We start from the raw sequence: 17,133 nt of genomic DNA on the forward strand, positions 1-17,133 counted from the left end.
GGGTGTTTGGGGTGATGGGGGTGAGGTTGGGGGGTGGGGTGGATTTTGGTGGGGTACAGGATCTCTTTCCTCCCTGGATCCCACTGTAGATGAGCTGCCCCATTATCTGATTCCATCACCATGTCAGGGCCATAGCTATTGCAGGTAGCATTGTGCCAGTTGGATTCTGGGCACACTATTTAATCACTTATGTATTTATACAGCATTTTATCACATCTCAAAGTGGACAAGGAGTGACTTTGAACTTCAGCAATGATTGTTAAACCTGGCAGCCATCTGACACTTGGTAAGATCTTACAAGGAGCAATCAAGTGAATGGAGAAAGAAATAGAGGATTACAAGGACAGATTTAGAGGAGAAAAGATGGGTTGAGGCTCAAGTAGAGTGTAAACAGTGTCATGGACTGGTTGGGCAGAATGGCCTGTTTCTGTGTGGTATATCCTATGTATTCCTATGAATGTACAGCAGAGATTGGAGTCTTGAAACTGGCTGCTGGAAGAGCAAATGAGCATCAGCAATCACATTGAGTGCTTGCTGGGGCTCAGTAGTAACACTCTCACCTCTGAGGCAGAGGGTTATGGGTTTAAGTCATAAACTAGCAAAGAGTGACCAAAAGGTTGATTAAAAAGGGGAAAAATAGAAGAAATTAAACTAAACATGGGTATAAAAATGAATTGTGAGAGCTTTTACAAGTATATAAAAGGAAGAGAATAGCTAAATTAAAGGTTGGTCCCTTGGAGACAGAGACAAAGACAAAGGAAATTATCATGGGGAATGAAGAAATAGAAAGCATTGAACGAATATATTGTATCTTTCTTCACAGTAGAAGAACAAATTACATTCCAGAAGGGGCTGACATGAATGAGGAAGTTAAAGTAATTAATATCAGCAGAGAAATGGTATTAGAGAGACTGAAGGGACTAAAACCGGCAAGTCTCTAGAACCTGATGGCCTATATCGTGGATTCTAAAAGAGGTAGCTTCAGTAATAATGGATGCACTGGTTATGATTTTCCAAAGTTCCTTAGATGCTGGTCCCTGTGGATTAGAAGTTAGCAAATGTAACAATGATATTCAAGAAAGGAGGGCGAGAGAACACAGGGAACAGGCTAATTAGGCTGGCGTCAATTGTTGGGAAAATGCTGGAATCTATTATTAAGGAAGTCTGAACAATGCACTTAGAAAATTACAGTATAATCAGAGTCAAAGAGTTTTATGAAAGGTGTCATGAAGAGATATTAACATCTATAATGTTATTGGAAATTATTTTTTAAAAATAAAGTTCTAATGGGGTCTTTGTCTGTGTGTGTGTCTTAACTAAATTGAAGCCAGCTAGTTTGGGTGCTTTGATGTATAGTAGATTTGAGATGTTAATTAGGTAAACGTAAAGAGGGTAGAAAGGTAAATTGTAAATTTGCAATTGCTAAAAGAAACCATTCAAGACTGCAGGTGAAATCTTACACCTAGCTAGGAGATGCCAAGCAATGTGCCTATTTTTTTCCAGCTTACTAATAAAATTGGTGGGATGAAAGGATGTTATTGTTAGAAGATGTAAAGTTAAAAACCTATTGATACCATGGAAAATTTACATTCAAAGAGAAAGATATATATAAAGGAGATTGTGTGTAAGGAAGAGGCATTTTAAGATCCCACAAGGGTGAGAAGCCTTCAGCCTGTAAGCTTCAAGCTGCTGTCTGCACGGACTCTGAGCTGAAAGAAACTCATTTCGAATGCGACTGTCCAGGGTGTACGTTGCCAGGTGTCTGTTTAAATCTATGAGATTTACTGTTGCCTTACCAGGGGTCTAACTGACAGTCAGATTAATTAGGGGATTTTTGTAGTGATTATAGTAGTAATTTTGTAGGTATATGTATGTGCTTACAATCTTGCTTGTATTAATAAACGTTTAGTTTAATTAAAAACCTCTTGACACTTCGTCTTATTACTACTGAATTTAAAGACTGCATCTCGAAACATACAAATTGCAAAAATGGATTTTGACAGTTGTTTCAAGTTTCCCTCTGGGATTTGAACAACTCAGCCTTGGTCCGGCTGTGTCATTATAATGGGGAATTGTGTTTGACATATTAGAGTTTCTTGAGGATGTAACTACTAGGTAGATAGAAGGAAAACAGTTGATGTAATAATGTTGTATTTCCAAAAGGTATTGAATAAGGTGCCGCATAAAAAGGTTAATGTGCGAGATACAGACTGATGGAGTTGGAGGTAATACATGAATGAAGAGTCGATTATCTGACAGGAAGCAGAGAATAGGGATAAATAAGGCATTTTCAAGTTGGCAGGTGTGACTAGTGGAGTGCCACAAGGATCAGTGCTGGGGCCCCAGCTATCTACAATCTATAATATTGGGATGGGCAAAAGATGTTGGTCTAAGCCACAGACACCCACATCCCATGAATGTGTAAAAATAATTAGTAACTTAGATGAAGAGACAGGGAGTAATGTATTCAAGTTTACTGATGATACAAAGGTAGGTGAGAATGTAAGCTGTGGGGAGGGCACAGAGAGGCTGCAAAGAGACATAGGCAGGTTAAGTGAGTGGGCAACAAGATGGCAGATAGAGCATAATAGGAGAAGTGTGAGATTACTCACTGTTTGTAGGAACAGCAAAGCAGAATATTTTTTAAAAAGACATGAGACTTCTAAATGTTGATATTCAGAAGGATTTTGGTATACTTTTACAAGAAACACAAAGTTAGCATGCAGGCAATTTGGAGGGCAAATGGCACGTTGGCCTCCATTGCAAAGGGACTGGAGAACGAAAATAAGGAAGTTTTGCTACAATTATATAGGGCTTTGGTGAGACCTCACCTAGAATACTGTGTGCAGTTTTAGTCTCCATATTTAAGGAAGGATATACTTGCTTAGGAGGTTTACTGGTTTGGTCCCTGGGATGAAAGGGCTGTCATATGAGGAGAGGCTGAGTAAATTAGGCCTTTTCTCTCTGGAGTTTAGAAGAATGAGAGGTGATCTCATTGAAATATACAGGATTCTGAAGGGGTTTGACAGGGTAGACAATGAGATCATTTCCCTTGGCTGGCGAATCTAGAACATGGGGTCACAAACTCAGGATAAGGAGTCAATTACTTAGGACTGAGATGAGAAGGAATTTCTTCACTGAAAATTGTGAATCTTTGGAATTCTCTACCCTAGAAGGTTATGGATGCTCCATCATTGAGAATATTCCAGGCTGAAATGGATGGATTTTTTTACCTCTCAGGAAATCAAAGAATATATGGAGCAGGCAGGAAAGTGGAGTTGAGGCAGATGATCAGCCATGATCGTACTGAATGGTGGAGCAGGCTCCAGGGGTCACATGGTCTACTCCTGCTCCTAATTCTTATATTCTTATGTTCCTGGGACTTGAGCACTCAATCCAGGTGGACATTCCAGTACAGTACTGAGGAGAGTGTGGAATCAGAGATGCCATCTTTCCCATGAAATATTAAACAGAGGCCCTGTCTGTCCTCCCAGATTGTTGTACAACATCCCATCTCACTATATACATTAGTGCAGGTGAGCTTTCATAGGTGTCCTGGCCAATACTTATACTAAAAACCATAATCACTGTTCAAAGAGATGATCTGGTAATAATCGCATTGCTATTCATGGGAGCTTGCTGTGCACAACTAGGCTGCTTTGTTTCCTGCATAACAGCAGCGACTACACTTCAAAAGTATTTATTTGGCTGTAAAGTGCTTTGGGATGTCCTGTAGCTGGATAAGATGTTATAGAAATGTCAACCTTTCTTTATCCAATTACCCGGGTTCCTTTTCAATAAAAATGTTAGTGTTGCTATAGGAGCCATCAATTGGAGTTGATTTCCTTACCATGAGCAGACTCAGGAGCCTCAATCACCAGCTCCTTACTTTTTAGGCCACTGGCTGATGAAGGCCTCGAACCCTCCTTTTGCTCCTCGTCCTTTTCCTCCTTCCGTTTCGGGCGGTTTTCCTTCTCCTTGCGGCTCTCGCCTTTGGCTTTCGACTTCCTAACTGGGGTACTGCTGCCCACTGTCACCGGTGGCACCACAGGACTATTACTAGTGCCTGAGGACCTACGCCTGGGTGAGCTGGGCAAAGACCGGTTCTTCAATCTGTTTTGGAAACAACGACAAGGCAAATTCTTTTAAAATGGGAGCTGGAGGTTGGTGCATCCCAGTGCTTGCTGACCTGCATTGGAGGCGTTGCCGGATCAGGAGCCAATTTTAAATTCTCATCCTCATGTTCAAACCCTCCAAGGCCTCACCCCTGCTCATCTCTGTAACTTCCTCCAGTGGCACAGGATCTCGGTGTTCCTTGAGTTCTGACCTCTCAAGCAATCAGACTTTCATTGCCTTATCACTGATGGCTGTGCCTTCAGCAGCCAAAACCATAAGGTGCGGAATTCCCTCCTAAAACCTCACCAACTCTCTTAACACCCTCTGCGCCTTTAAGGCGCTCCTTAAAAACTCCTTCTTTGACCAAGCTTTTGATCATCTGTCCTAATACCTCCTTATACGGCTCAGCATCAAATTTTGTTCAATAACACTGCTGTGAAGTGGCTTGGGACAATCGTACTGCTTTAATTCAGGTCACACCAGAGATGTCACAGATGATGGTTCTTTTCATTGTCATCAAAGTGTGAGGCACTGGTTAGAATGTCTGATGCTGTCTGATTCAGGGTGGGAGTAACGACAGCATTGAGTTTTATATAAAGTCACCTCAGGAACCCCTGTGAATTCGGCAGCTAGACCGTGAGGAGCTCATTAGGAGCGAGGCGGAAGGGTTCTGTACAGGATGGTTGGTGTTCACACTAGCTCACCAGCACGTGACCTCCACCACCTAGCAGGACAAGGGTAGCTGGTAGACACGAATACCTTCACCTCGGAGTCACATATCATCCTGACTCAGACATATATTGTCACTCCAGCCAGGGTGACCTGGATTTTCCATGAGCGTCTGGTATCCGGGATTCTGTCCCGCATCCCAGGTTAGGCCTTCCTGGGATGCGTTTTGTCCTGGGTTTCCACTTTAACTCGCTCCTGCACATTCATTGGACCCGGCACATTCTTTTGTTGATGCTGTGCACCCTGTGCTTTCTTTTCTTTCCCACCCTGCACCCCTTTCCCTTCTGATATACCAGCTTCAAACCTCTCATTTTTTTCCAAGTTCTGATGAAAAACCATTAACTTGAAACGCTGGGCTAGATTTCCCTGTAGTTTTGTGAACCCCCCCCCCACCCCCCCCGACCACCCCCTCTCCACCCCCCCACCCTTCGGTCAGGCTGAAATGTTTGTCAGTCACTCAATGTGATTTTTCCCCCAGAGTGCTCAATCAATGGCCAATTAAGGATGGCAGGTGGACTTTCAAGGCTGGGGTGCCAATCAGAGGCTTTCCAGTTTGAAAGGAATAGGAGACTGTAATAAAGGCACCCACTCTCCAAATTTTAAAATCTAAATTAAAATGGTCTTTGCAGCCAATCCATGAGGCCCTCTGGGCCTGCCTGGAGCACTAACTGCACCCCCCCACCTTCACCGTCCCCAGGCCCTGGTCTGCCATTGAGAGGCCACCTCTAGGCTGCTAAACAGGCCCCCACCAGTTTAATTGGCCTTAAGTGGCCATGAGCTCTGCAAAAATGGTCTGGAGGCGGGATGGAACAAAGGAACTGGCACAAGGCTGACAATGCTAGCTTTAGTGCCACCCCTCCCCCCCACCCACCCCCCCACAATGACCTGGGCAGGGTGGGGCCTAACAATCTAATCTGTTAACTCTGTTTCTCTCTCCACAGACACTGCCTGACCTGCAGAGTATTCCCAGCATTTTCTGTTTATATTTCAGATTTTCAGTGTTTTGCTTTCATTTTCAGGCAAACTGTAACCCAGCACAAGTTACGGGTGATCAAGGAATGCACTTTAACAAGGTGCGAAGTGCTCCCTGAACATTTGTTTCTGCCTGAAAAGCACAAGGTGATTAACACTCTGCCACTGCCAACTTTATGATTGACTAATGGGGGAAAAAACGGTTGGTTCTTTGGCTGGGATTTTCCGGCCCCATCCCTGACAGGGAACGAGAAATTTGGACAGGCAGCTAAAAGTCCATTGGCTTCTGGCAGGACTGGAAAACCCTGGCTGTGGGCGGAACTAAAATCTCGCCCTTTGTCCCCCAATTTAAACATGGGCAGTTTAAGTAGGTGGCAATTGTATTGTATTGCGCATCCATACTGATTCACCCATTCCCTGACTGAGGCAGCATTGACCAGTTGCAACACTCTCTTATTATGCACCCCCCCACCGTGCCCCCCATTTCCCCAACCCCACACACCCAACTCAGCACCAGGCGAGAGGTGAATCTGCAGCCTTCTGTTCCATAAAGCTCAATAACACAACTGAGCATTGGAGTGTCCTTGAAAATCTTCAACTGTCTTTCTTGCTGGAGTCAGGGATGAGAAAGCAGATAAAGGAGTGAGCTCACATGGCACACTGCCCAACTCTATTAACCCACCTTACATGTTGGCACTGATATACAGTTAAAAGGAAGCATAAGAGAGAGCCGGGACAATGCAATGCCATCAATATTTTGCCCCATTCAAACCCGTATTCCAGATGTGAAGAACGAAAGAAGTTCTTCTTATAAAAGGTGCTTTGATCATTGCTGGGGTGGGGAGAAGGAATCATTACTCAATCTGATAACAGAATGTCTGTACACGGCAAACAGAGAATATGTACATGAAATTATCCTGAGCACTTCAGCTGATCCTGCGGAATCTCTGCAGTGATCGCAATGCACTATTCATCTATGGAGAGGACACTGGGGAGAGAGATAATGAGGCCAGACTGGGACTTGCATACATAACCTGCCACAAATTGCATTAAATAATGGAATGAAAGATAGCCGTGAGTGAGTTCCAGGCTGGAAACTAATTGAGGGACTTGGCTGATTTATATTAGAATAACCGATAGCCAGGAGTGAGTTACAGTCCGGAATCCAATAGAGAGGTTCAGATGGTTTATATATAGAATAACAAATAGTTGGGAGTGAGTTACATTCCGGAATCTAATAGAGGGGATCAGATGGTTTATATATAGAATAACAAATTGCTGGGAGTGAGTTACGGGCTGGAATCTAATCAAGGGGTTTAGGGTTGTTTATATATAGAATAACAGATCCCAGAGTGAGTTATAGGCTGGAATCTAATTGAGAGGTTCAGGTGGTTTATATATAGAATAACAGAAAGCTGGGTGTGAGTTACAGGCTGGAATCTAATCGAGGCGTTCAGGCGGTTTACACATACAATAACAGATACCTGGGAGTGAGTTTCAGGCTGGAATCTAATTAAGGGGTTCAGGATGGTTTAGATATAGAATAACAGATCCCAGAGTGAGTTACATACTGGAAGCTAATTGAGGGATTAGGCTGATTTATATATAGAATAACAGTTACCCCGGAGCGAGTTACATACTGAAATCTCATCAAGGGGTTCTGGTGGTTTATATGTAGAATAACAGTTACCCTGGATTGAGTTATAGGCTGGAATCTAATCAAGGGGTACTAGTGATTTATATAGAATAACAGATACCCAGAAGTGAGTTATAGGCTAAAATCTAATCGAGGGGTTTGGGTGATTTATAAATAGAATAACAGATACCCGGGAGTGAGCTGTGGGATGAAAACTAATCGAGAGGTTCAGGCCGGTTAATGAACAGTGATTTATAGGCTAATGGGACACTTTGATTTGATCTAATTGCAGTTTTGAACATAACAAAGGGAATTGAAACAGTGGAGATTCCAATACCAAGAGGGAGAGCCATCGTTTGAAAGACCACAACCCACAACGGGGGTTGGTATGGGTGTATTAGGGAGTACCTGGCTTCTCTTGCCACAGACTCTTTACTTCTGACGATGGGAAGAGACTGTCGTTTCCTCATCATCTTGTCAGCCACACTCCCAGAATTCAACAGGGCATGCTTTTCCTTTGCGTTCTCCCGCTCCTTGTCCTTTTTCTCCTTCTTCTTGCTTTCACTCTGGTGACAGATTGGAAAGAGGGCTCAAAGTCTGAGACAAACGACAGGTAAAACAGTGGTGATTAGCTGTACTATTACTCCAGGATTTCCTGTTGCCCCGATGGCCATGTGAGTAGCAAAATAGAGGACCAGTCCGGCAAAGGCCAGTTGCAAGATAAGTGTCCATATTTGAAGGGCTGTGGCATGGGATGACAGGGAGACTATGAGCTACTGAATCTGTTTAGCTTTCAACCCTCAGACTCTCATTAAAGTGAGATATTTCCTCTTAATTGATAAAGGGTTATGGGTCCTGAGTGGGCACTGGGTTAGGCTGAGGAGGATACACACAAGCACGGACTGGTTGGGCTGAATGGTTTGTTTCTGTGCAATTTGTAAGATGAAGAACAGATGGTGATTTCGCGAGGGTTTCAACATCATGATGGAGGGGACTCTGCTGATGAACAAAGAAAGTACGGATAAACGCAAGTGAATGCTAACATTGGTCTTTAACAGAATGATCTTGCAGTTACTGGGGCCAGCTTCACTCCCATGTCGAGTTAATGCTCGAGTACAACATCGGAAACCCCCTCAGCCCCAACCAGCTCTGTTTGGGATGTTTCCCTGCAGGTTTTTTTGACACTGCCTCCCATTCCCGCAGCCTTTTTACCCCACAACCAATAATTCTATAATAAATAAATGGAAATTTACAAAGATAGTAGAAAAGCAGCACACTATTTTTATTAATGGCCCCAATCATTTTTCTCCTGTGTTGCTCCTAGTGTCCTAAAGATTAATTTTCAATTCCTGGAGATTCCAGGACAAGTCTGAAGGGTTGGCAACCCCAGCCTAACCTCCCTCTTCAAGGACCACCCAAAGTGGCTGAAAGTTAAAAAGCCTCACAGTGCACACACACATACAGCTTTTTACATAAGTCAGTAACATTTCATTGGTTACCCCATAGCACAGTAGTACTTGATATGAATTTGCTCTGTGACCTTTACCAGAATGACATTTTGGGAACAGGACAAATACTGAATAATAAATATAATACTTGAAGCACAGTAACCATTGTTACATCAGTGAACATAGCAGCTGAATAACGCACAGCAAGATCCCTAAATGAAATGACCAATTAATCTGGATTTGGTGTAGGTTGGGGGGTGGAGAGAATGGTAGCCTGGATACTAGGAAAACTCCTTCCTGCTCTCAGGATAGTGCTGTGGAATCTTTTACATCCATCTTGAACAACTAGAATTGGAAGACAAGACCGCAGTTTAACATCTCATTCAGAAGACGGCACTTCTGGTAGTGCTGTACCTCCTCAGTACTGCAGTGCAGAGTCAGCCTTCCTTACATCCCTGAAGCGAGGCTGAAGCCACGAATTTCTAACTCAGAGGTGATGGATGCTATCAATGAGCCAAACTGGTGCTGTTATTTATTTTCTCCGCAGCTCTCCTGAAAACACTGTCTTTTGCTGTGTTCAGTGGCCCACTGGTATCTCACTTGAGTTGAGCCCAGGCAGTAAGCAGGGAGGGGCATCACTGTCAGGTCTAAAACTAACCAGATCCTATGCCTGAACCCAGGCACTATGAGCTCAGCTCACTGGAGAACAACGAGGAGGAAGCTATCATTCCCTGTTCTAAACAGAAACATCAAGGGCAATTAACAATGTCCAAATCCCCAGCTCTGCTGGGGTCAACTATCTCAGCACACACTGGGAACTAGACCCTGGCCTTTCGTGATCTCTGCAGCTCAATACCAATATACAAGAGGTATGAAAATTAGTTGTCATCCCAATGAACTCAATAAATTAATCCAGTGACTCCCTTCACTGTGCAGCCAGGAAGGTTGCAGGTTCAATCCTCCCTTGTGCTGATTTAAACCGAGCTGAATGAGGTCAGTGTTACATTATCCTCAGTGTCATTGGCTTAGGGAGAGGAAACTCAACTGGCATTCATGGTCCTTCTCCCAGTTCAGTGAGCTCTGCGGGAAGCTTGCAGGGGTTAGTGGGGACCGGTACAGTTTTGCTTGTAAAGCTACCCTCTCGAACCTGCTCAAATTTACAGTGTGGGTTCTCACTGGTCATCTGATGGCCGATTCTGGAGGTTGTCTGTGGAGCTGAATCCCAACAAGAAGTCAATACCTTCAGGAGTGGAGAGGAGAAAACAGGCAAGAGGAGAAAAAAAAGACCGATAAATAATTAATTCCTCATCAACGGACAAAAGATTAGGAATTAATAATTTAGTTTGATTCACTACCATTGAGATGAACAGTTAGAGGGTAGCTCACTGTGGAAGTCAGGCTGTTGATTGTGACCAAGGAAGGTCTTGTTGACAGGGATTTACAGTTCTTTACACAGTGAATCTTTCTCATTTCTATCAGTTACAGGATTACTCACCAGATGGGGATCAGTCTTGTGCCGTCCTGGGATATCAGGCGTACTGAGAGCAGCTCTCCATCGATTAGAGCATCTGTGAGGGGGCTTGCCACTACTTGGGGCTACTGGGCTGGCTGAGGCTGAGCGAGGACAGAGGGGGGCAACTAGCAGGTTCACAGAGTCAGAGATAGCGAGTGGGGGGGGATGTAGATGGAACGGGGAGGAAGAGAAGGACAGCAAATACGGAGAGGGGAAGATCAGAGAAAGAAGCACAGAGAGAGTGGGGAGGAAGTGAGAGGAGGAGGGGGAGAGAGGGGATGATGGGAACAGGGAGGGAGAGACGTAGGGAGCAGGGAACAAGGAGGGAGAGACATGGGGAGCAAGGAACATGGAAGGAGAGACGCGGGAAGCAGGGAACGAGGAGGAGAGCAAAAAGAGAATGGGGAGGGAGTGGTGAGGAGGGAGAGACACGTGGGCAGGGAGAGAGAATAAGAGAAGAGATAAATACACGGAGAAGAAAAACAAGTAGAAGAGAGTGGAAGAGAAAAAGGAGATCATTAGAGATAGAGAGTGAGATATTGGGAGTGGATGATGCAGACACAAAGACAAAAGGAAGACAGCAGGGGATAAGAGAGGCACAGTGAGATAGATGAGATGGAAAAGGATGAACAATGAGGCAGAGTTCAAGAGGGAGCCGGAGAGAAATAGAGGGAGAGAGTCAGCAGGATAGACAGCAATGGAGGGGAGAGAGAACAAAGATTGGATACAATGTTATTTTCAAGTTTTAAAACAAGTCTTTGACCAAAATCACTCCCAACTGTAAACTGTGCTGGTTCAATGAGAGAACAAACCTGAATCTCGACCATTACTCGCTAAAACAGCGACACTCCTGCTCCTGGCGAGGAAAGACAGTGTTGGGGTCATCAGTCGGTCCACAATGCTGCTCTCCCAAGGACTCAGCTGTAAACGGCGAGCTGCGGGAAGACAAGACCATCTTCACTGATCAGGCATTGGACAATGACACCAGGGGGAGGGCGGGGGTGTTGTGGGATACTGCGGGTCACTCTCAGACCAGCCAACCCAGAGAACCAGGCCGGAGCATAGCCTGAGGTGCTTGAATTAAAAAAGTCAGTGGATCCCGTTAATGTCTGACATACATCAGAATTGTCAGGGAAGGATTTAAATGGTGGAATTCAATCTCAACATTTATCATCCAACTTCAAAACAACTCCTGGTGTTAGGATTAAATCTTACAGCTGGAAGGTCATTCAGCCGTTTGTGCCAGTGTCAGGTCTTTAAAAGAGCTATCCAATGGGTCCCATTTCCCTGCCATTCCCAAGGACCCTTAAATTTTTCCTTTTCAAGTATTTAATCAAATTCCCTTTAAAAGTTACTATTCAATCTACTTCCATCATCATTTCAGGCACCAAATTCCAAGTTGCTGAATAAGTGTTTCTTCTCATCTTCCCATTGGTTCTTCAACCACTGTTCTGACATCTGTCAGCTCCGATTAATGACCCTCCTGCCAGAAGAAATAGTTTCTCCTTACTTGCTCAATCAAAATCCCATGTAATTTTCAACATCTCTGTTAAATTTCCTCTTAAACTTCATTAAAATATAAAATTAAATCCCTGTTTTCTAGATTCTGTAAATCATCACCTGAACCCCCCCCACCGACCCCCCGACTAAGTCTCTACAATGTTTTCCATGCTATGGACGGTATCTTGTGGAGGTGACGGAGGTCTCAGCTGCCAGCTGGCGAGCCAGCAAGAACTCCACTTTTCGGATGGCCTGCCACATCTTGTCCAACTCAGGCAGTTGACAGGCCAGCAGCAGGCCTACCCCTGGGATCCAGGACCCAGGCCAAGGATGGAACTCCACCCCCCACCCCAGCCAAGAGCTGTTGGCCAATTAGGAGCTGGCAGCTCTACTGAACAGCAGCGCCACTGGAGAGGCGGTGGCTGTTGCCAGTATGACACCCACCTGAGGCCCAGAATTATCGCTGGGATCCCTGGCCAGAGCTGAGTGACGGTGGGAGGGAGGCTTGGGGAGAGGGTTTGGCAGAGTCCCCACCTGCCACCCTCTTGCCTGATTAAATGCCACCCCCCTCCACCTCACCACAGGGGCGGACATAAGATTCTGCCCTATTTGTGCAGAAGTCTTTTTGAGAACTGTGTGACACTGTGGTGTGCGAAGGACTCAAACCCATCATCCAAACAGATCCCAGATTCAATACAAGGCCTAAGAGTTAATAGAAGCCCTGGCAGAAGTAGAGCAATCTGATTGGCCTTAACTGATCTGAGCTAGTGAGAAGTCAAGGAATAAACAGGTTCATTGCTTATTAGGATTAGGTTCAACTGGGATGTTCCTCATGGTTTTCTGACACTCGAAGATCATGCATTAAGATTGGCCACTTGGGCAGCTCTATCAGAGAGCCACGAGGTCAAGCGTCAGCTCAAACTGAGGACCATGGAGCTAGAAATAGCTCCATTAAAAAGGTGCTCAGGGATAGTACAACAGCTGGATCCATTAGATGGCAACCAAGGTAAGTATGCGTCCTGCGCCGCCATTTGGTCACAGAACCAGGGCTAGGGCAAACACTGCCAGTGGTGATAGTCAGGGTCAGCTCCGTCAGAGGGCCATAGAGCCAGGGTTAGACAGCTGGCACTGCCACTGGCTAGGGCCAGTTCAGACTGAGAGCAACAGTGCCAGCTCTGTCAATGGACCTTGGAATAATGGCTAGCTTTGTCATGGAACAATACAGCCAGAGTGGCATGGCCAGTCTTTCTAGCAGTGAATTACACTGGATTATCAACCCAGGTTTTGAATCTTTTGGCTGACTTTGCGGTTACCTTTGGAAATCACTGACATTTGAATACATTATGAAATGTTATCTAAAGATCGGAACAGTTCCCAGCAACTGTGTCCTTTAGGAGGTGCAGTGTAATCAAATCCCTGACAAGATGGAAAACATCTCATTGTGATCTAAAATAAAAGCAAAATACTGCGGATTCTGGAAATTTGAAGTAAAAACAGGAGGAGAGTCGTACGGACTCGAAACATTAACTCTGTTTCTCTCTCCACAGATGCTGCCAGACCTGCTGAGTTTTTCCTCCGCTGGGATCCTGTCAGTGAGATCCATCACTAACACAGGGATCCTGTCAGTGAGATCCATCACTAACACTGGGATCCTGTCAGTGTGATCCATCACTAACACTGGGATCCTGTCAATGAGATCCATCACTAACACTGGGATCCTGTCAGTGAGATCCATCACTAACACTAGGATCCTGTCAGTGAGATCCATCACTAACACTGGGATCCTGTCAGTGTGATCCATCACTAACACTGGGATCCTGGCAGTGTGATCCATCACTAACACTGGGATCCTGGCAGTGTGATCCATCACTAACACTGGGATCCTGGCAGTGTGATCCATCACTAACACTGGGATCCTGGCAGTGTGATCTGTAAGAACGTAAGAACATTAGAAATAGGAGCAGGAGTAGACCATTCAGCCCCTCGAGCACACTCGACATTCAATGAGATCATGGCTGATTTGATTGTGGCCTTAACACCACTTTCCTTCCTGCCCCCCCCATAACCTTCGGCTCCCTTCTAGATCAAAAGCCTGTCTAAGTCAGCTATGAACACAGTCAATGACCCAGCCTTCATTCCTCTCTCTGGAAGAGAATTCCAAAGACTAAAGACCCTCAGAGAAGAAATTCATCCTCATCTCCGTCTTAAGTGGGAGACCTCTTATTTTGAAGCTGCAGCCCCCTCGTTCTAGATTCCTGCAAGAGGGAAAACATCCTTTCAGCATCTAACCTGTCAAGACCCCTCAGGATCCTATATATTTCAATAAGATCAGCTCTCATTCTTCTAAGCTTCAATGAGTTTAGGCCCAGCCTGCTCAACATAAGACAAACTCTTCATCCCAGGAATCAGCCTAGTGAACTTTCTCTGAACTGCCTCCAATGCAAGTATATCCCTCCTGAAGTAAAGTGGTCTCACTAATGTCCTATACAACTGTAACAAGACTTCCTATTTTATATTCCATTTCCCTTGCCACAAAGGCCAACATTCCATTTGCCTTCCTGGTTACTTGCTGTACCTGCATGCTAACATTTTGAGATTCATGTTGTCATGAAGATATTAATGTATATAATGTTATTAGAAATTATTTTAAGTTAGACTTGTAGTAGGGTCTGTGACTGTGGGTGTGAATGTGTGTGTCTTAATTGGATTAAAGCCGGCTGGTCTGGGTGCTTTGATGTATAGTAGTTTTGAGATGTTAAACAGTAAGGTACAGAGTACACTTGCATTTTGTGAATAAACCATTCAAAGACTGGGGGGTGAAATCTTGCACTTAGCTAGCAGACACCAAGCAATATGTTGATATTACTCATAAAATTGGTACTATGAAAGCGGCTTTATTGTAAGAAGAGGTGGAGTTCAAAGGGCCTGGTGATGCAATGAGAATTTGCATTCAAAGGGAAGGCTAGGTATATACAGAAAATATGTGTGTGAGAGTCAGAGGCATGCTGCCTGTAAGCCTACAACTGTGTGAAGGAACCAAATTGAAAGGAACCTCAATTTGAATTTGCAAGATAAAAAGTGCTTTGCCTGGTGTCTGTTTAAGTCTATGGGTTATTGTTGTTGTCTTGAAGATTTACCTGGGAGTGATTAATTTGGGGGCTTGTTTAAAAGTTATTATGGTAGTAATTTGTAGTTTGTGTTTAATTCCTCATTAAATTAATAAATGTTTAATTTATATAAAAGCCTCTCTGGATGCTTGCAGTTTCATTTCTGAACTCAGAGCTGCATCTCAAACATACCAATTGAAAATATAGGTTATGACAGTCGTTTAAAGTTTCTCCCCGGGATTTTAAATAACTCAGCCTTTACCAACTGCTGTGTCATAACAATGTACAAGGACAACCAGATTCCTCTGTACCACAGCATTCTGTAGTCTTTCTCAATTTAAATAATATTCTGCTTTTCTATTCTTCCTGCCAAAGTGGACAACCTCACATTTTCCAACATTATATTCCATATGCCAAATTTTTGCCCATTCATTTAACCAATCTATATCGCTTTGCAGACTCTTTGTATCCTCCTCACAACTTGCTTTTCTACCTACCTTTGTATCATCAGCAACTTTGGCTACAATACATTCGATCCCTTCATCCAAGTCATTAATATAAATTGTAAATAGTTGAGGCCCCAGCACTGGTCCCCTTGGCACTCCATTAGTTACATTTTGCTGACTTGAAAATTACCCATTTATCCAGACTCTGTTTCCTGTTAGATAGCCGATCCTCTATCTATACTAATATATCACCCCCAATACCATAAACTTTTAGTTTGTGCAGTAATCTTTTATATGAAGCTTTATTGAATACCTTTTGGAAATCCAAATACACTACATCTACTGGTTCCCTTTTAACCACTATGCTTATTGCATCCTCAAAGAGCTCTATCACACTCAACTATGGGATCCCGCTAGTGCAATCTACCGCTAACACTGGGATCCCGCCAGTGCAATCTACCGCTAACACTGGGATCCCGCCAGTGCAATCTACCGCTAACACTGGGATCCCGCCAGTGCAATCTACCGCTAACACTGGGATCCCGCCAGTGCAATCTACCGCTAACACTGGGATCCCGCCAGTGCAATCTACCGCTAACACTGGGATCCCGCCCGTGCAATCTACCGCTAACACTGGGATCCCGCCCGTGCAATCTACCGCTAACACTGGGATCCCGCCAGTGCAATCTACCGCTAACACTGGGATCCTGCCAGTGCAATCTACCGCTAATACTGGGATCCTGCCAGTGCAATCTACCGCTAACACTGGGATCCTGCCAGTGCAATCTACCACTAACACTGGGATCCCGCCAGTGTAATCTACAGCTAACACTGGGATCCTGCCAGTGCAATCTACCGCTAACACTGGGATCCTGCCAGTGCAATCTACCGCTAACACTGGGATCCTGCCAGTGCAATCGATCACTAACACTGGGATCCTGTCAGTGCAATCTATCATATTCACCAACACTGGTTTGTATTGAAATTCCCATTGACCAGCTCCTACTCTCTCCTAATGACAATCCATTTGAGATTGAAGTCCACACTGTTTTCCCCATAATCGAGATGGATTCTGTTTTTGGATCTTGCTGTTCCCACATTCGTCCTCCCAGCATGGAGGCTGAGAAGAGTCAGGTTGCACTAGAAAGCAGCAGGGCTGGAAAGGACTGGGTGTGTTGCCATCTGCAAGTGAACAATGCGGAACATTTTGAAAGCTGTCCTGTTCCATTTCCACACAAATTCACTTTCCTTTCACCCAAGAAAAGCAAGTTTTCATTAAATGTTAGCATACTCCCAACATGACACTGCCTGAAACATAGCTCATTCCATTTCAAACTTGGCATTCCCCAACCACCACCTGCAGCGAAACAGTCAGCACAGAGGATCAAATAAATTCAATCAGTTGGAACATAAGATTGTGAGCGGGCTTGACAAGGTTGATGCTGGGAAGATGTTTCCTCTCATGGGGGAGTCTAGAACAAGGGGCACAGTTTAAAAATAAGGGGTTTCCCATTTAAGATGGGGATGAGGTGGAAGTTTTTCTCTCCATCTATGGAATTCTCTTTCCCAGAGAGTAGTGGAGGCTAGGGCATTGGATATATTCAAGGCTGAGTTAGGCAGGTTTTTTGATCAATAGAGTTATGGGTGCCAGGCAGGAAAGTAGGGT

The 17,133-nt window shown here is 44.5% G+C and overlaps 1 protein-coding gene across 2 annotated transcripts in view; it reads right to left on the reverse strand.

The window, feature by feature from the left end:
- map7d1a (MAP7 domain containing 1a) overlaps positions 1 to 17,133 on the reverse strand; it is a 155,022-nt gene that overhangs the window by 23,107 nt on the left and 114,782 nt on the right. For both annotated transcript variants that reach the window (XM_041212134.1, XM_041212135.1), the window contains 4 exons: positions 11,227 to 11,349; positions 10,397 to 10,539; positions 7,862 to 8,019; positions 3,851 to 4,113 (listed from right to left, as the gene is read on the reverse strand). In XM_041212134.1, coding sequence (XP_041068068.1) covers positions 3,851 to 4,113; positions 7,862 to 8,019; positions 10,397 to 10,539; positions 11,227 to 11,349 — 687 coding nt within the window. The remainder of the gene's footprint in view (positions 1 to 3,850; positions 4,114 to 7,861; positions 8,020 to 10,396; positions 10,540 to 11,226; positions 11,350 to 17,133) is intronic.

Source organism: Carcharodon carcharias, chromosome 19 (assembly GCF_017639515.1).
Source record: "Carcharodon carcharias isolate sCarCar2 chromosome 19, sCarCar2.pri, whole genome shotgun sequence".
NCBI classification, from domain to species: domain Eukaryota; kingdom Metazoa; phylum Chordata; class Chondrichthyes; order Lamniformes; family Lamnidae; genus Carcharodon; species Carcharodon carcharias.